This window comes from Harmonia axyridis, chromosome 6 (genome assembly GCF_914767665.1).
Source record: "Harmonia axyridis chromosome 6, icHarAxyr1.1, whole genome shotgun sequence".
In the NCBI taxonomy this organism is placed as follows: Eukaryota; Metazoa; Arthropoda; class Insecta; order Coleoptera; family Coccinellidae; genus Harmonia; species Harmonia axyridis.
The window spans coordinates 1712540-1731441 of record NC_059506.1 but is presented as its reverse complement, the minus strand read 5'-3'; the positions used below and the strand labels follow the sequence as shown (position 1 = coordinate 1731441).

The 18902-nt window shown below is 35.9% G+C and overlaps 1 protein-coding gene across 5 annotated transcripts in view; it reads right to left on the bottom strand.

Annotated features, from left to right (window-relative positions):
• The window catches only part of LOC123682548 (putative inorganic phosphate cotransporter), a 35657-nt gene that overhangs the window by 573 nt on the left and 16182 nt on the right, over window positions 1-18902 (bottom strand). For 3 of the 5 annotated variants that reach the window (XM_045621198.1, XM_045621197.1, XM_045621202.1), the window contains 7 exons: window positions 14397-14533; window positions 7914-8229; window positions 5787-6007; window positions 4764-4910; window positions 4574-4706; window positions 1627-1871; window positions 39-178 (listed from right to left, as the gene is read on the bottom strand). In XM_045621198.1, coding sequence (XP_045477154.1) covers window positions 39-178; window positions 1627-1871; window positions 4574-4706; window positions 4764-4910; window positions 5787-6007; window positions 7914-8229; window positions 14397-14533 — 1339 coding nt within the window. Of the gene's footprint in view, window positions 1-38; window positions 179-1626; window positions 1872-4573; window positions 4707-4763; window positions 4911-5786; window positions 6008-7913; window positions 8230-14396; window positions 14534-14614; window positions 14955-18154; window positions 18567-18902 lie in introns of those variants that run through there. The other 2 variants (XM_045621200.1, XM_045621199.1) reach the window with 2 other exon arrangements.

Genomic DNA, 18902 nt, shown 5'->3' with positions numbered 1-18902 from the left:
ATTATCATTTTTGCTTCAATTATATCTGATTTACTCACTTTACACTGCCATTTCTTTTCTGCTTGGGTTCATTCCAGTCTTGTAGTTTTCCAGTTCCGAAAATTAGAAAAACGCAATTTGTTATGACATACAGAGCTGCCGTGAAAATAAAAACTGTTCTCCACTGCATAACATCAGACTAGAAAAAAAAAAAAGAAATCAGTTTCAAAGGACAAATATAGATTTAACGAATATTCAATAATAAACTGGAGTCGATCGCTATGCAACGCGAAACACGCAATTTGACCCAAGAGGAATGTGCCCAAGCGGTAGTTTTGCGAGAAGGAAGGTGGACATACACAAAAATTGCACAAAGGTTTGGAGTTTTCCATACAAGTGTGTCCAGAATGTTGCAGCGATTCAGGGAGACAGGTATGAATATCCGAAGACCAGGACAGGGTAGACCACGGGTAACAACTGCCATTCAAGAACGTTACTTGAGAGTTTCTTCGTTGAGACAACGGTTTGCAACCGCTCGTCTCCTTCAAAATCAGCTTGAGCAAACTCATGGGGTGCAAATTAGCACTCAGACAATAAGAAATCGCCTCAGAGAATATGATTTAAGGCCTCGTGTCGCGGCAAGAGGCCCAGCTCTTACCCCAGCCCATCGAAGGGGCGCGTTTGGATTTTGCCAGAGAGCATATCCATTGGGAATGGGAAGAGGCTGATTGGAAAAGAGTTCTCTTCACAGATGAGACTAGATTCTGCCTCTACCATTGTGATCAACGTTCCCTAGTATACAGACGTCCACATGAAAGATATGCTCAGTGCACCCTTTCCCAATCAGCCTCTTCCCAATTGATATGCTCACTCGCAAAATCCAAACGCGCCCTTCGATGGGCTGGGGTAAGAGCTGGGCCTCTTGCCGCGACACGAGGCCTTAAATAATATTCTCTGAGGCGATTTCTTATTGTCTGAGTGCTAATTTGCACCCCATGAGTTTGCTCAAGCTGATTTTGAATGAGGCGAGCGGTTGCAAACCGTTGTCTCAACGAAGAAACTCTCAATAAAGTAACGTTCTTGAATGGCAGTTGTTACCCGTGGTCTACCCTGTCCTGGTCTTCGGACATTCATACCTGTCTCCCTGAATTGCTGCAACATTCTGGACACACTTGTATGGAAAACTCCAAACCTTTGTGCAATTTTTGTGTATGTCCACCCTTCTTCTCGGTTCTCGCAAAACTACCGCTGGGCATATTCCTCTTGGGTCAAATTGCGTGTTTCGCGTTGCATAGCGATCGAGTGTAGAAAATCAAACGAAAGAAAAACTATTGATCACTAGAATTGATCGAGAACAACTGATTTCAGAATGGAGCCAATACATTCAAAATCTGATAATCTCATCTTTTTTTATTCCTGCTGGGAAAAAACATCTGTATTGAAGAAAAACGTTGAAAGTGGATAACATATGCATGCATAATTCTGATAAAAATAATTATCATTGAGAACACCTCCAGTTGTAAAATAAATTTGAGATTTCCATAATGCGCGTGATTTTTTTTGCGCAGTGTATGTCGTCAGGAGATCAAATTGAAGAATTCATTCTTTCTTAGTGCAATAACGTGTATAAACAAAACCGTAACTTACATGATCGGTAACTATCACATGAACGAAAAGAGGAGCTATCAAAGCGCATATGTTGGAAGCTCCATTCGTGATACCCATCAACACGCCAGAGTGGTTGGGCGCTATGTCTATATGGTTTATGTTGAAACCGCTGTAAATTGCAGCATTCGTCCCTACTGCTGTGACTAGAAGAAAAACGGCGAGTTTTTTCTGTTCAACGGTCATGAATCCTAAAGCTATGAGTGCAGCAGCTGGTATGAACAGACCTGGAATTTGAATTGGGGAAAAAATTAAAAATATGGAAAAAATTTGCTATATTATGGATAAATTAATAACCGGGAACAATTCCCAGGATTGTTGGTTTGGGCGCTTCTAATCTGTACCATACAGGATTTGGTAAGAACGTGTTTCATTTTGATATTGGAAAAATGGGTATATTTCAAGACCGATCAATGGATGTTTATTTCATTGCAAAAAGAAAGGTATCTGTTGATTTCTTTTGAAATATACTCGTTTTTTTCAACATCAAAATGAAACTTCTTTTTAGAAAACAATTTCACCTTCAGGTTAAGACTAAATATACTGCTCCACAAGAGTTAGGGATATCGTATACAATCGTTTTGAAAAGTACATAATCTTCGAGAAAATCGCTGTAAAATCCTCTAAAACTCAATAACAACTTGGATCGATCCAATAAAAATCAGTATGAGGCATTTCGTCAATCTGGTCGTCTTTTTTCCGAAGTTTGGTTCTTTGCATTTGCTTCATGAATATTCTTATTTTGAAATGGAGTCAGTTTATCAACGGCTTCGATTTGATCGAAAATTCCAAGACGCAAATTAACAAACGCTGAGGCTAATAGGGCTATCGGAATGCTTCAGTGTGGCCTAACTCAGGTTGTTGTAGCGGAAAGGCTCCAAGTCAGCCAAAGTGTGATATCTCGACTTTGGAATAGGTTCAGGGAGACAGGTTCCGTGTTGGAAAGACCAACGCTTGGTGGGCGACGAAAAACAACACCTGCTCAGGATCGTTTCAGCGAGAAGAAACCCTACCTCTACGTGTAGAATGCTTCGAAATACTCTTTAAAATGCATATGAGGTCCAAGTTTCCATCGAAACCATCAGACGAAGTTTGAGAGAGGTGAATCTAGGTTCTAGACGTCCATCAAGAGGAGTTTTATTAACACGTGACCATAAACGACAAAGACTGGAATGGGCAAGGCAACATATCAATTGGAACGATCATTGGCGTAGTGTCCTTCACCGATGAATCCAGATATGGACGATTTTCAGATTCAGATACATACCCCGTAATCGTCGCTATGTCCAAGAAGTCCAACCATTCCGAAGGGGTAGTGTTATGGTATGGGCCGGGATATGTTTCAACGGGCGCACAGATCTACACATTTGTCCTGGGAATATGACCGCCTTACACTATAGGGAGCATGTCATTGACAATGTTGTGCCAAATTTTCACGCTGCTATTGGTGAAACTTTTCAATTTCTAGACGATAACGCTAGACCGCACCGTGCAGCCATAGTTGAGAATGCGCGAGAGGAGCTTGGGATTCCACATTTACCAATACCTCCGTACTCACCAGATTTGAATTGCATAGAACATGCATGGGATATGCTCCAAAGAAAACTAGATAATCATCAACCTACCCCAGAATCCTTAAATGATCTGAGAGCTTCTGCCCCGTTTATGGATTCAAATTCCTCAAGAAATGTTCAACAACCTCGTGTGTAGTATGCAAAGAAGATGTCAAGCTGTTATTGATGCCCGTGAAGGCCATACATTGTATTGATAGTCTTAAAATGCTTGAATTGTCCGAGAATAAAATTTCGTTATTTTACTAGATTTTTCTTAACCACCCTGTATACGCTGCAGACCTACAGGCTGAAATTAATTTTATTTCCTGCAACTTGAAATCATATTAATATGAATTTTCGTCACAAAAATCTCATTTAAAGTATATTTTTTTGCAATGGACTAGTTTAGTGATGTTGATAATACTATATTTGACACGATAGAATCAAAATATAGAGCAAAACTGATAAATCAGTGAAAACATTTTGAAAATCCATCTATAAATGACTGAGAAATAGATTATTTAAATTGACATATTTTAGCGCGGAACGTCTTTGGTCTGTGACGTCACGGCTCTTGCCTGTGATCGCTGCACAATAAATAACGTTTAAATACTTAGCCGCGCCAAGGCTCTCGCGCCGTTTGTAGTTGTACAGTGTAGTTTTAACTCGAGTTTTGTTTTTATGTCACCATAATGGAAGAAGGCTTCGTGAAAGGACAAAGTGACAATTTGCCTAAAATAGATATATTCGCAGTGATGGAGTTTTTTTCTTCAAATCCATCTTATGTCAGTGCAGAAATAAAAGGAGTTAAACTTTTCAAGTAAGTATCTACTTTTGAGTTTGCTTCATCATGGTTCAACTCATAACGATGATTCATTTAAAAAACGTTTCATAAACAGTTTGTAATTGAGTACTGGTTGTTGAAGTCTATCAATGGCAAAACATATTTATGTGAGGAGTAAAAAGTAAAAAGAGAAAAAAGTAATTTATATGTATGTATATAGTAAGTTATTTCAGCCATCGTGTAACGAACAAAAAACGACACGAACGGCACAAGTGATTGTACACCAATGAATTCGTAAGCACTCTGCGAATACCAGTCGTCTAGTGTGTGACGTCACGCCACTTACACGTACTATGAAATTATTCTTCCAAGCGCAACTTCAAAGTCCCATAATTTTTTCATTTCTAGAGATATTTCAATGATTCTTCCACATTTTTGTTTCATTTTACTTAAATTTTTAGAATAAATCCTTAACAACAAAATGAAAACTAGTCCATTTAAGTCAATAACCCTAACTCATGTGGAGCAGTTTATCTTAACATTCCGAGGGTTCTTCCTCGAAACCTAACCTCATTCGTCAATAACTCCTCACCTATGCTGTTGAGCAGTTTTCTCGTCACTCCTATCGACGTTATCTTGCGGTTGATCAGGTAATCGGCGAATGCGCTGAATATGAAGCTCAAAACCCACAAGGTAAAGTAGGGCAAGGCAGATAGCAAGCTATTCTGAAAAGAGCCACAAATCAACTTGTTTCAGTCCGACCAAAACACTGCCGGCCTTACCGATTTTATGTTGAACTTCATCACGCCAGAAATGTAACTGGGAAGTTCGGTCATCAGGGTCCAGAAGCCCCAGTTTTGACCGCAGTGGACGATTATCAACGACCAGACTGGTGCAGATGTGAAGATTTCCTTCCATGGGGTTGGGCACTGGAAAAAATGTTGATGATTTATTTTATCCATGAAAATAGAATAAGCTCTGAAAGTTTGGCCGTGGTCAACATTGTATAGGGTGTTTTTTGTCGAGGTATATAACTTTAAGTTGGCATTACGGTTCAAGATGGCGACCGATTCAACAGCTGTCATTGATTTATTCTCAGTTTGGTTTGATAATTCATCATCCATAGACTCACGCCTGAACAACGCTTGCAAATAGTGCAATTTTATTTCGAAAATAATGGTATACGTATACAAAACTGCCGCTTTTGGAGTGAAGCTAATCCTCAAGTATATGTCGAAACACCGTTACATCCAGAAAAACTGACAATATGGTGGCTTTATGGGCTGGTGAAATCATTGGTCCGTACTTCTCAAAAAACGATGATGGCCAGAACGTTACAGTCAATGGTGATCGGTATAGAGCCAGGATTACTAACTTTTTCATTCCTGAATTGGACAACCATGATGTCCAGGAGCTGTGGTTCCAACAAGAAGGCGCAACATGTCACACAGCTCGTGCCACAATCGATTTTTTGAGAGACACGTTTGGTGACCGCCTAATTTCACGTTTTGGACCTGTGAATTGGCCTCCAAGATCTTGCGATTTAACACCGCTAGAATACTTTCTGTGGAGCTATGTAAAGTCATTGGTCTATGCGGATAAGCCACAAACCCTTGACCATTTGGAAGAGATCATTGCCGATATATTGCCACAAATGTTGGAAAAAGTCATCGAAAATTGGACGTCCAGATTGGACTACAAAAACTCGGAAAAGAACGGCGGAAACAAAGTTGTACGCTTATTGCATTAATGGATACTAGGGTCAGTTGATATATATTTTCATATTTTTATAATTTTTTACTCACTTCCTCTCCGTCTGATCTGGCAGATCCATTGGATATATACAGTCTCTCTTCCTCCTTGATTTTTTTGTGCACATCGGGATTGTTACAGCCGAATTTCACCATCAGCAGTATCCAAATGAGTGATAGAGTCCCATACAAGTAAAAAACTGAGGGCCAACCCCACCAGCTAGCCGACAGAAAACCAGTGACGAGCATGGAGACCACAGTACCACAGGCACCTCCTGTAATGATCAAAATTGAAATAATTATCGTTATATGGGCTGAAGACCCTCGGTCGATTGCCTCTGATAACTAGTTATCAATAGAGATCAGTTATTATTATTATCGTTATATGTTGCACTTTACTCGTTTGATTCCACATTTTATCTTTCTTGCTCTTTGCTTTGCTACAGGGTTTTTCAAAAAGAACTGTTGTTTTGTGAATCAAAATAAAACAATAAGATGATGACACTATGATTCAAATTCTCATTGTATCAAAAAAAAATGAGGTTTGGCAATTATGAATGAGATATTATATTTGATGAATGTCCACTACGACCACGGTCACATAAGTCGATTCTTTCATCAAAGTTTTTAAAGGCTTTTCAACAAAAAGATGATTCTAACGGGTGTTTTTTTTTCGAGGTATATAACTTTAAGTTGGCATTACTGTTCAAAATGGCGACCGATTTAACAGCTGTCAAGTGATTTATTCTCAGTTTAGTTTGGCAATTCATCATGAATAGATTCACGCCTGAACAACGCTTGCAAAATGTGCAATTTAATTTCGAAAATAATGGTTCTGTGCGGAATACGTATCGCGCACTACGTTCATTTTATTTTGTTTAGCGATGAAGCGCACTTCTGGTTGAATGGCAACGTCAACAAACAAAACTGCCGAATTTGGAGTGAAGCTAATCCTCAAGTAAATACCGAAACACCGTTACATCCAGAAAAACTGACTGTTTGGTGCGCTTTATGGGCTGGTGGAATCATTGGTCCGTACTTCTTCAAAAACGATGATGGCCAGAACGTTACAGTCAATGGTGATCGGTATAGAGCCAGGATTACTAACTTTTTCATTCCTGAATTGAACAACCATGATGTCCAGGAGCTGTGGTTCCAACAAGAAGGCGCAACATCTCACACAGCTCGTGCCACAATCGATTTTTTGAGAGACACGTTTGGTGACCGCCTAATTTCACGTTTTGGACCTGTGAATTGGCCTCCAAGATCTTGTGATTTAACACCGCTAGACTTCTTTCTGTGAGGCTATGTAAAGTCATTGGTCTATGCGGATAAGCCACAAACCCTTGAGCGTTTGGAAGACAACATTCGCCGTGTTATTGCCGATATACGGCCACAAATGTTGGAAAAAGTAATCGAAAATTGGACGTCTAGATTGGACTAAATCCGAGCCAGCCGTGGCGGTCATATGCCAGAAACCATATTTAAAATGTAATGCCACAAGATTATCTTGCGGATATATAAAATTCATGACAATCGAATAATCCATCGTTGTTTTATTGCAATTTAAAGTTCTATAGCTCTAAAAAACACATATTCAAATCAAAGGAAAAGTTCAATGACAGATCCTTCAAGGAGATACGCTTCTCTTTGAGGGATGTGTCCTTAAAATTTTCCACAGATTGGATCGCTAGAATTATGTTAGTTTGTTAATTATTAATAAATCCTATATTCTGAGTGAATAAATTATTGAATTCTTTCAAGAGTTCATTCATAAATAGCAAATGTTCGTTAACTACCAGTTAAAAATTTGTTGATCATGAATTTATGTTATTTGTGGAGATAACGTGAGTTCATATAAATTATTTATAACCGAAATATATTAAATATTATCAAATACCTTGTGAACAAATATTTTATTCCCTATTGATAAACTTTTTTGAATGCATAATTTAACTATTAATGAATAAATTAAAAATAAATCTGCTGTAATAGTTGTGAATAAATAACCTCCAAATAAGTGCTTTATTAATAAAAAAGTATCGATTTCTCTCAGTGTACTATTTGGTTAGTCCTCAGTGCAGGATAATAATCATGAGCACTTTGAAATTTGCACAGTTGTTGTTTGAACTTGATTAGAATAATTAATTTTTTTTTTCAAAAGAAATACTGATTCCTCACCTGCGTAAACGTAAGTGCCAAGTCTCGACCTCTCGCATGCAGGCACCCATTTACTTAAAATGTCGTGGATCATGGGGTAGACAAAACCTTGTCCCACGCCTTGCATAATCCTGCAGAACATGACACCATAGGAGCCATACTGTATAGCGGTAATAGGTAGTAGGTAGGTGAAGAGGCAACATATCAGCATGGCAGATATGAGGAACCATTTGGGTCCGTACTTCTTGGCCAGTTGTCCGGCAAATGCTTGAGGTGGTAGATATCCCCAGAAAAACGATGAGAGTATCACACTTTTGTCTGTCCAGTTGGGGAAGGTCTGAAAGGAATAAAACATATTTGACTTTCTGACGTAAGGGTCTCAATAAAGAATGAATATGACTCCATCGTCTTGAGAGTATAAGTTTCTATTGGATTATTACGTCATCCTGTTGTGCCAACATCAGCAAAATAACTATTCGCGATGATTTTACACTCAATGAATGAATCTGATTTGCCAAAGATTCGACGACAATGCAACAGTAGACACCATGAATGTGGGTGTTTCAATTCTGAAATTTAAAGAAACTACTCAGTGCGATTGATGACGCGTGTGATCAAAATGATTCTAAAGGAAATCTGATTATAGATAATAAAAAATGCTGCATAACAGCCTCGGTCAATTCATTTCACATATCCACAATATATTTTGCTTCCGATCAAACCAAAGGCAGAGAAAACATTGTGACTGTCGGTCTGTGTATCTGCATATCTTTGTAACGGTGTTCACTTGTACAAGTTTCAAGACCAAAACTACGTACTATGGTCTTCGGAGTGCACTAACCTTTCAGGATCAGAGCACCAGGCGTCACAATGGTAAGCAATGTGTTTTCTTTGGCATATTTTACAACAGAAATCTTTTTTTATAATTTTTTATTGACTCAGAATTATACAGAATATTATTGTATTAATGAAAACTTCGTGCGTTATGAAAGCTCAAATGTAACTGAAGGAAGACAATTGAAAAATGGAGGGGGATTTGCCCCCTTTTGGTTTCGATCGAGTTAACTTGTTTTGATTCGACGGGTGTGAAGACATTGAGACCGCTTATCAAATTCATCTTGATTCGGGCTTTTTTAGTGTAAAGGATGCCTAAAAGGCTTTTTTTGGGCCAAGTTTTAAGTGGATTACTGATGTTCAATGCTGTTCCAAATACATATTTTAAACCCTTATTGCACTTGGCTTTTTTCATGTCTATTCCTGGCGTGGTTTCTGACAGATGTCTATTACAATGACTTAATAAAACACAATAGCGACAATTCGTTGAAATTGAGCCTAAAAATGGCTCTCTTAAAATGTGGCTTTACATTAGAATACAATTGACTGAACTGAACTGACCCTTGGTCAAAATTAAAATTGATGGACCTGATAGTAATTGATTGTATATAGAACAAATTCGTATGAATAATATCTCATATATTTCTCTTTTATGCAGTTTTATGAACTCCAACGGTCCAACCATAGACGTATCAAATGGGATAATATGTCTATGGGTCCAACGCCAAAAGTCAGTAGTTCACTCGAATTTTTATAAATTTATAAATATACTTCGAATACTTTCGATAATACGATTCAGAGAATTAATTAGGAACCTAGTAATGTGAAATATCTGGAAACCTTTGGACGACTGACAAATCACATTCATGTTTGAACAAGTGAAAACAAGGAACAATAAATGAATGTCAACATGAGTTCATCAATCTCATTTTTCTTGGAACTGGTGCGTATTCAACTGGATAAAAAGTTACATCAACACTAAAGATCTTGCTTTATCTCGAAAAATTTGTAATACTTGAAAATTTAAAGAAATTTTTCAAATGGCATAAATCAATTTTGACGGAAATTATTTTAATTTTTCACGGTGGGTTTCGCAAAATTCCGATTAAGCGCATGATGTGGCCAAGCGCGGTCCCTGGGGGGGGGGGGTCAAGGGGGTCATGACCCCCCTCCCAAATGGAACCACCTAACACACAATATGCGTTTCAAGCAGACAATGTACAAAATGGTCCCATCAAAAAACTTGAAGCCCATAACGGCAACCCCCCAAAATTTGAGACTAGGACCGCCCTTGGATGAGACCATCAAATTGTAAATGCCTCAATTCCGCAAACGTCAAAAATACCAGTTCATATTATTACCTATTATTTATAATTGATTTAACATAAAACGTTATTTTTATCGCCAATCGTACAAAATTGTACCTTTATTCATTATCATATCAGTTTCACAATCCTTGTGATACGAATTAAAGAGTGCAAAATCTCAAGATTAAAATACGCTGCGTTTTTAGGATTGCTGAGTAAGAAATCGAGTTTAACTTTTCATTTTGGGTTCATTCTTGCGGATATATTATTTATTTTCTTTTTTGTTCAGCATTCTTGGATAATTTCAAAACTCCTGACGAGAGTTTATCACAGAAATTGGAATGAACCTATATCAAATTTGAAGCTATGTTATCTAAGTTATGATTAGGGATGTTGCGGAGCTTCCGATAAGGCGGAACTTACGATTGAAATTACACTTCCGATTCCGATTTCGGTTCCGACACTTTTGCATCGGAAGTTAAAGAATGAATTACTAACGAAGAGATTCAGATCTACACTTATTAATTAAAGAAATAAAGCAGAGGCAAATTAAGCGGTCGACAAATTCAAGCTTGGCTCATATTATAAGAAACCAGCAAATCAGAGGATAATTGAAGATTGAAAGAAACTATTGTGGAAATAGTTAACAAACAAAGAAAGAGACGCTGAAAGAGCCTGACAATAGGGAATTATGAAAGATAATACAAATCCCAATGGGGAAGACAGATAGGAAGAGGAAATACTTCTTCCAAAGAACCAAGAACCAAGAGAAGAAAATAGTGACATGCAGAAGGGAAAAAAGTCTCCTAATTAGACAACAGTAGGAAATTGGAGAAATAATAATAGAGGCGCAGGGAATAAAATTCCAGTCCAGTACAAAAAAGAGAGACCTGATCAGTGAGAATTATAATCTTGAAATTGTTCGACAAAAAGAAGTTCAACCTCCTGAAATTTTCAAAGGTTACCTATATTTTAGATTATGTTTAGTTCAAAAATTGTAACAAAATGTGGTATTTTTAGGAAATTTTATTTGATTTTTGGAATGAATACTTTTCACAATGAAAACTGAAAATCGCAGCACTATTTGAATTTCTTTTCGACCGATTCCGAATTATTGAAAATAATGAACCAGAACAAAGCCATAGGATTAAATAATAATGCAAGTTCTAATTTTAATGAAAATTCCACATTTGTGATTTTCAACCAATCAGAAAGTGTACTTCTGACGGATCACCATCGCAACGGATGAATTTAGTGGAAATTTTTTCCTCGTGGGTACCCAACAGCGAATTATACTGGAAATTTTTCTGACTTTTATAATGACAGAATATTTTTTTTGAGATTCTAATTTTCATTTGTTCACATGATAATTTTGATTCATTTCAACTACAAGCTTAGATGTTTCCTAAATTCTTTGGACCATTATGATTAATGTTTATATTGAAAACGCAATAATTATTATTAACTATGGCAGGTTGATTGGAAGTTGCTTGTTCTTGATTTAGAGTACTTGATAAAGACGAAAATTGATGTTGTTGGAAATGAACACAATCGGTAAAAATTATCCCTCGTCTTCAACTCGGGAGAATTTTCAAAATATTCATGAGCTCGAAAAAATTTCCGGAAAATAATTTGACTAATTTTCACTAGTAATACCACTATTACTAGTGAAAATTCTATTTCATAGGAGTTTTGCCAAAGTTATCACTCATCCTCAGTCATTAAAGGCAATTAAATCATGTGTTTTGTGGTTACATGAAAACCGAAATAATATCAAATTTGATAAAGCGTGAAATAATATTACATGCATGGAATACGGTAGATCAGAGAATGACGATGACGTCAGTTTTTAATGCATTATTATTCCAGTATTTTTCGAGAAATGATCCCATTTAATTCTTTAATCCGGAGTGAACCATTTTATCAGTAACTCATTTTTTAAACTCATCCGAATCACAGCTGTAATTCATCTCTTGGAGGGGGAATTGTAATTTTGAAGGAAATTTCAAATCGACCGTCAATTCATAATTTTCGCCGGATATTGTCGAGTTTTTTTTTAACACCGATGGGAAGTAGCTTCTTCTAGAGGGGAAAATATACCCATATAACTGCAGTCTAAATAAATTTTAAATTGTAATTAATTCCGGGTCTTATAATTTATTGAAGTATTAGTTACTCAAATCTTTTGATGAAGTTTTTGACGAACAGTGTAATTTCATTGACAGTTCATTTATGATGTACAGGGTGGTCAAATTTCGATGTTTTAGCACTACAACTTTTAACCAGAGGAGACAGACAAAGAGAGATAAAATCTGATATCCATTCTCGTTCTCTTTGTTTGAGGAACTAACAAGAGTAGTATTAATTTGAGACCACCTTTTTTTGTCTTCGAGTTATAAGCGAAAATTGGAAAATTGGCTAATACTCATTATAGAGCTCTGACATTGAAACATCATACAGGCACTTTTTTACGTAGAATCCAGTGGCGTGCTCGTCTTTTTAACAGGGTCTTTTATTACAAAGCTATGACCCAAAGTTAGGTTTTTTCATATGGGAACACTAGATTTGTGTGCCATTTTTGGGAATCTTAATTTTTCCTGATTTCAAAAATATATAATATATAATAATAATAATAATAATATATAATTTGGAGACTCTTAGATTAAAAAAAAGGTTTTTGACCATTTTCTATTATATACATTGATACAAACCATACGATGGTATGGTTTGTATCAATGTATATAATAGAAAATGGTCAAAAACATTTTTTTTAATCTAAGAGTCTCCAAATTTCTTTGGTTTCCACCAGCTTCCTATAAAAAGAGTAGTCTCCGTCCTTCAATTTCGTAATTTCTATGCTATTCACTAATTTATACAAAATTCGAATCTAAATATATTTTATAAATTTTGTATTCCAAAATGGATTCAGAAATTTCAGAAGTAATGAAAATGAATTGTGTTCAAAGTAGGAGATCTTGGAGGCCATTAAGGGGACCACTCCTTCCAGTCCTATTATTGAAGGGACAATGATACTTCAGAAAGTCACGTACTAGGTCTGGATAATATGCAGCTAAGCCACGTAAGAAAATTAATAAATACTCACGAATTTGCAATTCCAAAATTTTCCCTTCGAAACGATGAATTATTGATCCATTTTTCGATTTCGAAAAATATTAGTTAAAGTTATAAAACAAACTTGTGTTTCTTTAAATGTAAACAATAACAATTTCTATAACAAATAAAATCACCTAATTTTGCCCTTTTCAAGAATATACAACATGACATATAAATTTCTTACCAAACTATAAAAATCATCAAAAATTTCAATTTCAGCCGGCACAACCAAGTGCCTATATCTGTCATAATCTGTGAACTTCAGATAATTACAATATTCGGTGGCCACCAAGGTCTCCGGATTTGACCTCGTTAAATTTTTCCCTTGGTCACATTTAAAGATCAACATTTATCAATTTGAAAATGTTGAAAAAATGGTATACATTCAAGAAAGCAAAAGTTTGTATCAGAATTTCGAAACTAATGGTAATAAAAAATAAATTATTACATCAATGTATATAATTTATTAATGTAATGTACTAAAAAAAGAGCCGTAGGGTGTTTTTATTTAATGTTTATACTCGTGTTTATAGCACCAATAATAAAGAAGTTATGAGAACTTTTCATTTCACGCCATTTTCCAATTTTCTTTCATAGCTTGAAATAAGTTGAATTTATCAGGTTACGGTATCCACCAAAATAATTCTCTCAAAAATGGATCCCGAAAATGTGCTGTTCATTTCTTTTTTTAGCTCACAGGGGTTTTTAGATCCCCTCACTAGACAACCAATTTGGGACTACCGATACGTGGTTTTCCAATAAGAGGTTTCATTTTAAATAGCCCGCTATCGGGTGCTATCTCTTTGAAGCTGTAAAAATCAAGACATTTCTAAAAATGAAACGATAAACGATTCAACAACGCATTGAAATGGTTAAAGTTCACTACAAAAACTAAAATTCTTTTGATTCGGAACTTTCCGAATTTAACAGCGAAATGTTACTTTGTTCGTTTGAATCAATTAAAATTTCAATTCAGGAGGTCGAAGAGAAAGCGCTCCGAGTCTAACGCAAATATGTCATTTAAAAATGATCGATGTACGAGCATTTTTTGGCCATAAAGATAAGCAAACTATTACCGCATAAAAATATTCACTAACCGTCATGACATTATACTGCATACTAATCAATTAACCATTTAAGAAATTCAACAATATTGGTTCAAGTTTTTCCTATGAAAAGCATCAATAGGAATCGGTTAAAAAAATCACCTGCTCCAACTAATTTTGTTATTTTTTTTTAATAAACTTACAGGAATATCCTTGTTAGGGCTGGCTGTCGGATCCGTCATTGCAACAATACCAACAGACAAGTTCACCCTCAAACCGTAAGCGATGAACATGAGGTAGAAGGCCAGGAAAACCTGGACATGGCGGACGCCAAACCATCCTGTGAAAAAAACAAGAATTAATTTTTCAAAAAGAAATAAAAAGAAAGAAAAAAAATTAAAAAAAAAAGAAAAAGCGTTACCTTCTTCTTCCCTATAATACCTATATCCATTCCTCATTTCGACCATTTGGACCGCCCGAAAAAATTCGCAAAATTCCCGCTACCGCTCAGAACATGCCCGCTTATTGCTTATGATTAGAATCCAGTCACTTGAAGCGATCACAACGAAACAATAATTGTGGTTACTTTATCTGGCATTATCAGGAAATAGGTAAATTGAAGCGTAGCTCATGATAAATATTTGATGTATGGAACCTACCTCGTGTGTGTGGATTCTAAATTTAAAAGCGACGGATTTTTAAGTATTCTGATTTACTGATAAGGAAATATTGACTTACTTGACAGTGCTTTATGGACGACGCTGTTTTTCAGTAACAAAAGCGGCGCTCACGAGTCGTTTGAGGTTGCGCTCGAAAAAATTACCTTTAGAGACCTAAATATATATTTTTTTTCTGTAGTATTGCGGACTCACGCAAAATGTTGAGTGTGCGGAAGCGTGGTGAGTAGCGTTTTAACCTCACTTTACCGAGATACATTTCGTTCGCGACCAGACCAGTCAAGGAGAATACATTATTCATTTTCATGCAAATAGGTTGGTACATATGCGTAGAGCTTGCTGGGCATTGAATTGCAGTCATTTTGTCATCTGTTCGACATGTTAAAATAAATACTGAATCCCATATTTTGATGTATAGGGTGTTTTTTTTCGAGGTATATAACTTTAAGTTGTCATTACTGTTCAAGATGGCGACCGATTTGACAGCTGTCAAGTGATTCATTCTCAGTTTGGTTTGGCAATTCATCGTGAATAGACTCACGCCTGAACAACGCTTGCAAATAGTGCAATTTCATTTCGAAAATAATGGTTCTGTGCGGAATATTTATCGCGCAATACGTCCATTTTATTTTGTTTAGCGATGAAGCGCATTTCTGGTTGAATGGTTACGTCAACAAACAGAACTGCCGCATTTGGAGTGAAGCTAATCCTCAAGTGTATGTCGAAACACCGTTACATCCAGAAAAACTGACTGTTTGGTGCGCTTTATGGGCTGGCGGAATCATTGGTCCGTACTTCTTCAAAAACGATGATGGCCAGTACGTTACAGTCAATGGTGATCGGTATAGAGCCATGATTACTAACTTTTTCATTCCTGAATTGAACAACCATGATGTCCAGGAGCTGTGGTTCCAACAAGACGGCGCAACATGTCACACAGCTCGTGCCACAATCGATTTATTGAAAGATACGTTTGGTGACCGCCTAATTTCACGTTTTGGATCTGTAAATTGGCCTCCAAGATCTTGTGATTTAACACCTCTAGACTACTTTCTGTGGGGCTATGTAAAGTCATTGGTCTAAGCGGATAAGCCACAAACCCTTGACCATTTGGAAGACAACATTCGCCCTGTTATTGCCGATATACGGCACAAATGTTGGAAAAAGTAATCGAAAATTGGATGTCCAGATTGGATTACATCGGACCCAGCCGTGGCGGTCATATGCCAGAAATCATATTTAAAATGTAATGCCACAAGATTATCTTGCAGATAAATAAATTTCATGTCAATCGAACAATCCGTCGTTGTTTTATTGAAATTTAAAGTTCTATATCTCTAAAAAAAACACCCTTTACATCATCAAGTTTCTTCTTAATCGCATAACCGAAGATGTTCAAGGAACATTCAGGGTAAACAGTCCGGATTTTCAAAGACAATTGTTTTTCGAATTCTCAAATGAGCAATACAATGGAAATTCTCAGTTTCACTTATCGTTTAATTCAAATCGAATTTTAAAATGTTAGCGTGAATTAGCACGTCACTGCTATATAGACCTTGTGATTGGTTATCTACGCACCATCGCACGCTTCAGCCAATCATATTGCGTTAGGTCAGTTAAGCCACTGAAGAGTTGCGTGATTTTTACTATCGCAGCATTGTTCAACGACGATATTTTAATTACGAATGGAACTTTTTGAAATTATTAGTTATTACAATTCTCGTAACATTTAGGGGTCTCCAAAAGACTTTATACAATTTGAAATGGTTCTAGTGGTAACACTGCGAATCATTTTTTGACATTTCTTATGTCAATTGAGTTCCGTACGATATGCCATTCAATCATGGAAAGATACACGCTTCAATAACGTTTAGTGACCTACTGAACAAAAATGATATAAGGAATGTCAAAATACAGGTTGTTTCATTGGGAAACGGAAATACTTCACAGGTGCATAGGTGGCACCAAGGCGGTTCTGGAGATACCCCATTTATTGGGTCTTACTGTCTTCGTAGCCGAGATACAGGGTGTTTTATGAATGTTGTCCGTTTTTCTCTGAGGCCATATCAAACGAACCACCCGGTATATTTTCTTCATATTTGAGAGCCCAAACGTACCATATAATGACCGACTTGAATATCCAGGTCCGGGTTAACTAAGAATCCTCGAAACAACACCCTGTACATCGGAATTTTGAAAATCTCTTTTAATATTCGGAAACATCACTAAAAACTAAACTGACACGTGTACTTCAAATTTTCTCGCACACAGTTTCACTGCACAAATTTTCAACGTAAAAGTGAAGTTTTTAAGAACTTGGATACCTGAAAGTAGTTCGAAGTGACTTTTAACAATTAATGAATTATCAAAAATATTGAATCCATAATTAGTTCAACATTACTTTGTAATTCAATTTTACATTGGTTTTCCTTTTTATTTTTTTATAGCTTTTTTAGACCATTGAGGCTAAGAATTTACACCAAAATACTGTATTGGGCTTTTTCATGTTTATTTCTGAGCTTACAGTAGGTGCATTAAGCATGTTTTAAGGCCTATTTTTGATAATTGAGTCAAGCATGAAGTTCAATTGAATTTCATTTCGAAAATTTATCAAGAGAGGATTTTGTTGATATCATGATTTACTGCCTACATATTCTAAAACATAAATTATGTAAATTTCATGAGGTTAGGAGAAATATGTTCCTTATTGAAATAAACTGAAAAAAAACAAAATTTTCAAAACCAGGAATTAATTAATTAGTTCAGTTATTATTATTATTACAATATTTTTCAGAAAAAATTACCAAATCAAAAAGTCATAAATATTATTTGAAAGTTTTATGTTATTGGCAAACCTCAAATGGAAAATTATTCTTCATCTCAGGGATATAAATTTTTAATACTATTGAATCTTGATAAGTTATATAAACAAAAACATATATCACAAAATGATATAGAATGTAACATTTCTCAATGCCCAGTGAGTTTACTTAAAGAAGTGATGAAATAAGAGAATAAACCTGTTATTTCAAAGTAATTCCCAGACAAATATACCTAATATAAAACGTCAAAAATATTTTTCTCACTGAAATCGAATATTTTGAGATAGATCATGGAAAACTACAATCAAATAAGAGACTATTTTATAATCGAAAGACGAGTTAACAATGTTTACTCGATAAATAAACAGTATGAGACAAGAAACCTACAGAATCAATAGACTAACTGCTAAGGTAAATAAACCATCTCACGATTAGAATTGAAGAAAATGAAAAGATCTTTACCAACAACCAGGGGAACGATGACAGGCATATCTGAAAAACTTTCAGATCTTTCTCAACTCCTTGTTTTTCGTACACATTTCAAACCACCATCATTTCGAGTTAGTTATTAATGTTGTTATGTCGAATGGAATTCTTCATATTGAAAACAGTTCTACACATCACACACAAGTTTTCGTGTCACCACTTCATGTGTTAGAGTGATTCAACAGTAAATTGAATATGTGGGATTCATAAAACATTTTTATTCTGATCAATTATTTTCTAGGATACTTCAAAAACACGGAATCGTAAAAGACAAAATGTGTGTCGATATGGTATCGAACCGTGAAACACATTTTCAATGTTACGACACTTATTGATTGTTTTGTCTGAATCCGTGAAATTGTACTGAATATTGACATCTGTAACAATCGATATGAAAATTCATGAGAAGATTGCAAACATAACGATGCGTAAACATTCTTTGGCGCTCGTTCCCTGAACAGATCACTCAAACATTTCGTCACACTGATGATGACTATGCTCTCTGATTCAACTCTTTTCAGCCGTCCGTAAACACGATAACTCTTGACTTAAAAACTTTTCAGAGTAAGTTTTGATCTCGAATGCCGAGTTTTGTTACTGGTCAAAATCTGAATAGGGTTTCCGTGTGAATATGGCCATGTGAAATTTCAAGCATTTATAGGGGGTTTTTTTTCAAGGTATATAACTTTAAGTTGGCATTACTGTTCAAGATGGCGACCGATTT